The 9,004-nt window shown below is 51.7% G+C and overlaps 1 protein-coding gene across 1 annotated transcript; it reads left to right on the top strand.

The window, feature by feature from the left end:
- Positions 1-1,212: 1,212 nt before the first annotated feature.
- On the top strand, positions 1,213-3,178 carry LOC108444747. The gene is made up of 3 exons (XM_017726411.1): positions 1,213-1,341; positions 1,745-2,141; positions 2,485-3,178. Exons 1-3 carry the CDS (start codon positions 1,213-1,215, stop codon positions 2,706-2,708), a joined length of 750 nt encoding a protein of 249 aa, XP_017581900.1. The 3' UTR covers positions 2,709-3,178.
- Positions 3,179-9,004: the final 5,826 nt, after the last annotated feature.

The raw sequence follows: 9,004 nt of genomic DNA, 5'->3' as shown, positions 1-9,004 counted from the left end.
CGAGCAGATGCTGAGGGTCCTTTCCAGTGAGATCGGGTGTTGATAAGGTCCCGGTCCAGCGGCCGCTCTTACGAGCAAAGCCTCACTCATGGCAGGAGAAGCAGTAAGGGACAGAACTCCGTGGTGGCAGCAAATTCTTCCCACAGCAACTGCAGCCTGTATCACGTCAGGTCCGAGAGCAAGAGAGAGCGAGGAGCTGACCCCAACCCCTGACCCCGCAGCCAAAATCTTGCGGTATCTCTGCCCTTCCCAAGAGAAAGCCCCCCAGCTAAGAGAGTAGCCAGCTGCACCCTTCCCCCTCCTCCTCCTCCCAGCTGCATCTTTTGTCTCTGAAGTACTAGTCGTTCCCATCTCTTAGGCAACAAATGGGATAAAATTCCCTGAGAGAAAGAAAAGAAAAAAAGAAAAGAAAAAGCAAAAATCATAACCTTCAACCCTTACTTAAACGCTGCTAAGTGTTGTTCTTTGGCTAAGATGTGAAACATAAGGTCTAAGCTAAGTGTTTTTAAGTGTTGTTCCTCTGTTAAGTTGCTAGGTATAACTTGGACGTTACAGCTGTAAGTAAGGTTAAATGCTGCTAAGGGTTATTCCTCTGTTGAATTGTTAAGGTGAAGTTATAAATTAGGTATAAGTTCAGTGTTGTTCCTTAGTCGAATTGTTAGGCCTAGGCTATAAGTTGAGTTATGAGTTAAAATACTGTTAAGTTTCAGTGTTTATAAGCGGTTAGGCCGTGTTCCTTTTTATCCTTGCCCGCACTGTCTTTTGTCCCATGCACCTGAACACCCACCCCCACACCCCCACATTCCCACACCCCCCTAGAGAGTTCTCAGCTCATTTCTGTTTTGATTGCCTGGATTTTGTTTGGTTTTGTTGTTGGTTTGTTCTCCCTTGTTGTGCCCTAGCTGTCCTGTAGGTAGTAGAGTGAATCCTGACAATGAACTTGTTGTGCTTTGTCGCTTAATGTTAAATCTGACTTTTACTCATACCCTGGCCACTGATTTCTTAAACGATCTCTCTTTTGTAACATCCGGCTACTTGGGGACCCATTTTTGGGTACAACTGAGCTCCCACTAACCCAGCACACCAAGGACACCCTCAAAACCTCCCACCCTTACAAGATTCAGGCAATCAAAAAACACCCAGAGCACTCCACAGCCAATCAGAGCGTGAAGAGTTGATGGCTTATCAGTTGCCGGGCTGACCCTTTCGAAAATGGGTCCCCAAAATGCCCTCAGCCAATCAGAGCGGGCAGCGCTGCTGACCCCGCACTGGTCCAGACTGGAGGTACTGGTGGCGCTGGTGGTGCTGGGAGCCCCCCAGCTGCAGGCGCGGACCTCTCGGGTGAGCGGGGGGGGTGGGACGCGATGGGAAAGGGGGGGAGAAGAGAGAAAAGACGTGGAGAACGGGGAAAAGGAGGGGGCTGGGCCCACCAAACTGGGTTGGAAGCCGAGTGGGATGTCCAAATGAAGAGCAGGACTGGCTGAGGACTGGGGAAAGATGAGAAAGGGGTTGGAGAGGATAGAAAAACAGGGAAAAGGGGATGGTGGGACAACAAAACTGAGGGTGAGGGGGCTGGGAATGGCAGGATTGTGTGAAAAGTGATTAGAAAGGTGAAAATGTCTGGGGGGTGGCTGGCAATGGGGGTGGGGAGGCAGCATAGTGATTTGAAAGGCGAAATAGGGACAAGGGTGGAAAAGAGGAAGTGGGAGCACAGGCACGAGGGTCCCATGGCGGCCCTGGGCAGGGGGTGCGTCCCGTGGCGGCCGTGGGGCACAGGGGGTGCGGAGTGGGGATCTGGGGTGGCTCCCGGAGCTCTGGGCGTGCTGGGGGCTGCAGGGGGGCACCCCCTGACCTGTGTCCCGCACACACAGGGGTGTTCCAGAGGAGGATAAAGGTCGAGTGTCATTTCATTAACGGCACTGAGCGGGTGAGGTTCGTGCAGATGCACAGCTACAACCGGGAGCAGTACACGCACTTCGACAGCGATGTGGGAGTCTGCATCAGGGACACCCCAGATGGGGAGAAACAGGCCTGGTACTGGAACAGCCAGCTGGAAAACCCGGAGTACAGATGGGCTCTGGTGGACATGCATTGCCACTACAACTACGAGATTGTCGCCCGGTTCCTTGTGAGCCGCAGAGGTGAGCATGGGGCAGAGCGTGTCCTATCAGTTCCTGCCCTGGGAATGACCCTGGAGCTCCTCAAAACCTCCCTGGGAATCACTCCAGACCCCTCAGCCCTCCTTAAGCCCATCTCCGTCGCCTCTCGTCCCTCCCAGTGACTGCCGTGCCTCTCCCAGTCCCTCCCAGTCCATCCCAGTCTCTCCCAGTCCATCCCAGTCTCTCACATCCCATCCTCGGGCCAGCTCTTGCTCCAAGTATTCTTCCCAGTCAGACCAAATGGAAAATGTGCAACAAAGCAACCTTTGCTGTCTGCTCTGGGAGCCCACCCCACTGCTGGACCTTGTCCCCTGCCCCTGCACAGCTCCCTTGGGAGGCACAGCAGGACCAGCAGCCTGGGAGCCTCGGGAATGCCCCTCTGGGATCCATGGCACACACTGCAATGGGCTGGAATTCCAGTTCCCAGCGAGGAAAAGACGTTCCTGCCCTTCAAGGCAAAGCTCTGAAGGGGCTGAAACCCAAGTGGAGCAAGATCTTACAGTGACATTTCACTGCCAGCCTTCATCACCTCATCTGTGGTTGTCTTAGCTCATGGATTGGGAACAAAATCAGGGGAGGGGCCTTGGTGGGAGCTGCCCTGGGTCCAGAGAGACACTGAGAGAGAAACAGAGCAGGCAAAGGAAGGCAGAAGAGAAAGGAGGGCACAAATACAACCAGCTGAGAAGGTGGCACTCTGGAAACCAGACCGGAACTGACTGAAAATGAATGTGACAGAAAGAAATAGTTCTGAAACTTTTATTTACTATAAAAATACAATTTTCTCCTTTTGTGGCAAACCTTCTCTTGATATCTTTCAGCAGGGTTTTCAGAAAATGCTCTTCTCTGAGTGGATATTCCAGGCTGCAGACACAAGGAAACACAGAATGGGGATTTTCCTCCTCCTGTTGAGTTTGACATCCTCAGTTGAGGAGATGAGGAGGCACCAGAAGAAAAGGGCAGCTGGGGTTCACCCTTCCACAGGAAGCAAGGGGGGGAAAAATGTCTTGTAATCTCTGCAGCTATTCCCACAGGGATGTGAAGGCTGATCCCAGACCCCCAAGGGTCACATTAAGGGCTGCCTTCATGGAATGCTCACTTGGTATTGAGGGGCAGCGTGGCAATTTTATTCTCTGGGCTTTGTAATTCTGCCACCAGCCAGGTGAGTCTGCCTCTGTCTCCTGGACACAAAGATTCTCTAATCCTTCTTTTCTGGGAAGAAAGCCAGGCCCATTTGTAGCCAAACCCCAGTGCCCACCAGTGACATGAACAGGGTTCTTTATTGCATGGAAAGGTGTGTGGGGCTGTTCCCAGGACACTTCGCAGTTGTTGCTTGGTGTGCAAACAGAATCCCTCACTAACACGGAGGGAAGGCAAAACCTTTTGTTGTATGAAAACCAATCAAAACTCTGGGTTTGACCCTGGTGTCTTCACCAGGCCCCTGAATGTCTCTCCTGCCCCACTTTCCCTAAGGAAACTCCCCATTTGGCCCATCCATGGCAGCATCTTCTCATCCCGTTATGCCCATTCTGGATGGTGGGGCAGAGGGTGCCTCCAGAGAGTTTGCTTAGGACACAAAACTGGGTCATGTGGCTGACACACCAGAGGGTTGTGCTGCCATCCTGAGGGATGTGGACAGGCTGGAGAAACGGGCAAGACATTCCCTGCCCACAGCAGCTGGACACACTGCCCGCAGAGGCTGTGGAGGAGAGGCACAGGCTGCGTGTGCTCCCCTCTGGCCAGCCCTGCTGGCCCCACAGAGTGGGCAAGGGTATGGGAAAGCCCAACCAAGTGCTGCTTCTGGAGGTGGTGGGAGCAGCTGAGGAGGCAGTGCTAAACTGAGGGATTTGAAGGTCTCTTCTCCCAACCTGGATAAATCCGTGACTCAGGGATTACCCTGCGTCACATGAGAAGGGGAGGCTTCCTTGACCCTTAGTGTGGGGAGATTTACTCCACCCTTGGTGTTTAATTTGTCTGTCAGTGCCCCAGGAAAGCCAAGACCTTCATGCCTGACCAGTCTGTCAGGGTCCCCTTAGGGGGACCCTGCACTGAGCCATCCTGCTGGATTAGGGGTGTTCCACTGACTCAGGCAGGGAAACACCAACAGCATAGGGAGAGCCCTCAGCAGCTCTTCCCCTTTATTGGAGTGTGTTCCCCACTGCTGGTGACTGCCAGCGCCTGGGAAGGATTCACACCGGCAGTTTATGGGATAACCCTCGTTATTAATATAAAATCGTGACAGGTTCAGGTTCGAAGGTTGTCGGTGACAGTTTCTGACTGCAAAACTGAACTTGATGGAATGCACAGACCAGCTCTAATCCACAATAAAATGTTCACACACAGAGTGTGATTCTTACCCAATGGGTGTTGCTGTGAGGGAGAATTCAGGTTCAGCCCTTTGACTGATCCCAGCAGTTACAATGGAGTCCTCCTTGACTTTTTCCCCATTCTCAACTTTTTTTTTACTGTTTCTTTGTGTTTAGGTGGAGCTTGAGTGACTTGAGTCAGATACACCTTCGCTACTGATGTGTGTAAAATTCTCTTGCTTTTACAGATACAGTCAAAAAGAACACAGAGCGTGTGCCTGGGGGGGGAGGGCGCATAACTTGGGGGGAGGGAACTTTGGGATGGAGGCATGAATTAACATTATTATTAGGCTTCAATGAACCTAGTTCATCTGGTGAGGCAGATTTTGCCCCAGTTACTGGCTCAGCAGCAGGATATCTGCCCTTATCTCCCGTGGCTGACAGGTCCTATGTTGTTTATCATCTGGAAAGCACCATCGAGTTCCCTTCCCTGCAAAGATTCCCACAGAGCCCAGCCACAGTATCTCCTCTGTTCCCCCCTCCATTCCATCCCCCTCAGCAGGAGTGTGTGGATGGGGAATCATCCTGGGATAGGTTTCATGTCCTGCCAACCACATTCCATCCAGGGAGCAGTGATTGTGGTTTACCCTATAATTTCCGTACTGTTATAACTCCTGTTAGGGTGCGAATAGTACTCCTTATTTCCTCTAATTGTACCCCCAGTTACCTGTGTACAGGGCTCCCAGTCATTTTTTTCACACCCACATTGGGCTACAAATTTGTTTTGGTTTAAGACAATTTAAAGGAAAACACCCCTGAACGAATTGCCTCCATTTATAAGTTCAACCAATCCCTTTCTACCAGTAAGAAACAAATACACGTAAGTAAAAGTGAAAAAAATAACAGTTTACTAACAAACAGAACAGCAACTGATGCCTTAGGTTTTAACTTTTATATTTTTCTATAGAGGGATTCCTTGTGGAACAGGGGCCTGTGATACCCCTGGAAAGATTGGACAACCCAGGGTTGCTGAGGAAAGACCCCTGAACAGGCCCCTGGCTGCAGGCAGCCTTGAAAGTCCTTGGCAAAGTTATACACTGGTCAGCTCCCCCACGGATTAGAGGCCGTCTAGAGGGACTGGGCATGAATCTTTGCAAAGTAGATATAAGCTTGTATAGGTAAACAATAAAGCGGAGAACGATGTTCAAATCGTATTGGTGTATGTATTGTTACTCTGGCCAGCTCTCCAGCCTCGATCCCTTGAACCTGGCGCCTGAGCAGGGACTCAAGTGATTTTTCACTTAAATGCATTTCGCTTGAATGTGGCAAGACTCTGAATCATCGCACCAGCGGTGAGGAGCCTGGAGAGATGGAGCGGGAGTGTCCCGGCAAAAAAGTTGAGCGGAGCCGGAGACCAGAGCTCGCGCGGCTGAGCGAGCCCCTGCAGGTAAGAAGCTATGGAATATGAGGCTGGCACTCGTCTCCTAGCCCGTATCCCCTCCAAGAGAGGCGAGACTCTCTATGCCCTAATAATGTGGGCCCAGGAACAAGGGTTTTTGAAATGCATTTCGCTTTTGTTCTCAACCGAAGAGTGGTCAGAAATTGGAAACAAACTGTGGCTGTTCATGATTGAGGGTGGAAAGGAAGGTAAAGAAGCTAAAGCTCTCAGATTAACATGGATTAACGTGACTAATACCCTCGCAGAAATGAAAGCAGAGAGGAAGGTGGCTGCGGCAGCCATGGAGGGGCTGGGGGGTGGCAGCCCTGGAAAGGAGAGGGAGGGAGGTCTCATGAAGCGGCAGCTGGAGGCCAGGGTGGAGTCCAGGGTTGCGCGATTCTTCGGGCTGACCAGTGAAGGGGACATCAGCGCCTGCATGCTCACTGCAGGAGCTGCTGGACCTGGCGGGGAAGGAAGTTACCCTGCAGACGCCTGAGGGAGAACTGGAAGCGAAGGCAGAAGCAGAGCCTCCCGACTCTGGGGGCGGGGCGCAGACGAGCAGAGGAGAAACAAGTGGTCCTAGCCGCCGGCTGGACAGCGGATCATCGTCCAACTGCGAAGCAGCCTCTACGGCTTTGTCGCCCGCAGAGCCAGAGCCAGCCAGGGCTGCCGGGGATCAGCCCCAAGAGGAGGAGAAGCACTGAGAGATGATGCATGAAGTAATCAAGAAGCTTGCTGAATTGTCTATACGTCAGGACGTACTAGAATCTAAGGCTTGCAAAACCACACCATCAGCACCATGGCGTCCCGTGGACCCACCGGTCAAGATGACCACCAGAATTCCTCCGTTCCTGTTGGGAGAACCGGGCACAGGGCCTACGGCCCCTCCCTTCCCACAACAGGAGGTGCAGCCATTGCCTCCATCAGCCCTGGCAGGGAGGACTGACCCGTTGCGAAGGAGATGGACCAGAGCTGTCTGTAACACAATCACTGAGGGAGATTGGCGAGCCATAGATGCCCTAGCCTGCCCTGTACTGATACAGGGACACCGCAAAGTGGGAACCCCATGACTGGAAGATCTTGCAGCAAGCCAAGCAAACGGTCACCATGCACGGCCTCCGGTCTGAAACTACACGAAGCATTCTGCAGTTTATCTTTACAGCAGATGTCCTGTGTCCAAATGATTGCATCAGCATCGCACAATTGTTATTAACCCCTTCACAGTTCCTGCTGTGGGAACGAATGTGGAAGCGGCTAGCACAAGGAGAAGCTAGCAAATACCAAGGTGATACACAAGACCCCCTGTATGCGATCCAAGCCGACATGCTAACTGGGAGCGGGGCTTTTGGAGCGACAGTGGCACAGCTGACCATGCCCGCAATCATTTATCAGTTGTCACAGACTCTTGCCCACAAAGCCTTGTTGTCAGTACCCGAAAAGAAGAAGTCTCCCCCTTATGCAGCAATCCGACAGGGGCTGTCAGAGCCATATGGTCAGTTCATTGACCGTCTGTCAGCAGCCTTAAAGGACACAACTGAATGCGCGTGCGTGCTAGCCATGCGGAGCAGTTGTCTCAAACAGCTGCATTTACCGCAACGCTGCAGAATGTCCTGCAACAACAGGGACAAATCATCACCGCAGCTCTGATGGGAGGGGCGCAAAGGAAAAAGGGGGCGAAGGCCGCTGGCCCACCTCCTGGTCCCCGGATGGGTGGAGTAGCCTGTTTCCAGTGTGGGGAAGAGAGGTCTGCACAACCTTCGGGAGACAGATGACCCTATTGGAGATTGGCTTAAGGGTCTGGGTATCACCGGGTGGCTGCGTACCTTGGTAGTAGAATGCTGCCCATTGCTATTTGTAGTTATAATAGGCTTAAGTATTTGGGGGTGCATTTTTTCTTGCATTAAAGCGGGGCTGCGAAAGATCATCGACCAGGCCTGCGTTGCCCAAAAAGAAAATGGGGGATGTGTAGAGGGATTCCTTGTGGAACAGGGGCATATGATACCCCTGGAAAGATTGGACAACCCAGGGTTGCTGAGGAAAAGCCCCTGAACAGGCCCTTGGCTGCAGGCAGGCCTGGAAGGCCCCTGGCTGCAGGCAGCCCTGAGAGTCCTTGACAAGGTATACACTGTTTTTCTCCCCCTCTGATTAGAGGCTGTCTAGAGGGACTGGGCATGAATCTTTGCAAAAGTAAATATAAGCTTGCATAGTTGAACAATAAAGGGAGAATGATGCTCGAATTGTATTGGTGTACGTGTCGTTTATCCGGCCAGCTCTCCAGCACTTGGACCCCCCCAAAATTTTTCAAATTGTGTCCTGCCTAGTGTGTAACTCTGAAGTTTCTTGTAGCCTGTTAATTTCTGCTCTCTCATGCCAGGTAGACATAACAAAGCCTTTCCGGGCCTGCTTTCCAAGGACACCAAGACTGTCCTAGGCCAAAAGTATAAACCAAAGAGCTGCTAAGGGTTGGGGGTAAGCTGAGGGGAAAACTGAAGCTTTAATTGGAGAACTAACCCTACTATGCAAATGAACCAAACCTATAAAAGAGTGAAGAACTCGTGACCTGGGGTCCATCTTGGGGTCCATTTTGAGAATAGCTTCAGAGTCCCCACGGGGTACCTTTGAAGGCCTTTCAAATAAATACCTCTGAATCAGGGGGATGGGAAGCAGGAGAATTAGTTTGTTAGGAACAATGCATCCAGCTTGGTCAGCATACCAGGGCAGGAAGAAAAGATAAGAGACCACTGATAAGGGCACAGGGAGTCTCAGACAGACATCCTGCGCTCAACCCAAAACTAGCTCAAACCAGTCTCGAAGCTTAAACCCAGGCCAGGGGTGCAAAAGAGCATGCGTAGGGAAGAAAGGTGAAAAGTTCAGGATGAGGAAGACTCCTGACTTCATCAAAAAGACCCTCGGAAGACCCCTACCAAAGCCACCAAACCACACTACGCAAGCGCAACGCGGACGTAAATGACTTTTGGGTTCATTATAATACGAAGCGAGGCTGGGCGGGGCTAGGTGATGAATATGTATAGGCGTGTTGCGAAACTTAATGAATATGGAACTTGTAACCCGATAAATACCGAGCTGAATGCAGCTGTCGGCAC

The sequence above is a fragment of the Corvus brachyrhynchos genome, unplaced genomic scaffold (genome assembly GCF_000691975.1).
Source record: "Corvus brachyrhynchos isolate BGI_N302 unplaced genomic scaffold, ASM69197v1 scaffold440, whole genome shotgun sequence".
NCBI lineage: Eukaryota > Metazoa > Chordata > Aves > Passeriformes > Corvidae > Corvus > Corvus brachyrhynchos.
This window is presented reverse-complemented; position numbering and strand designations above follow the sequence as displayed.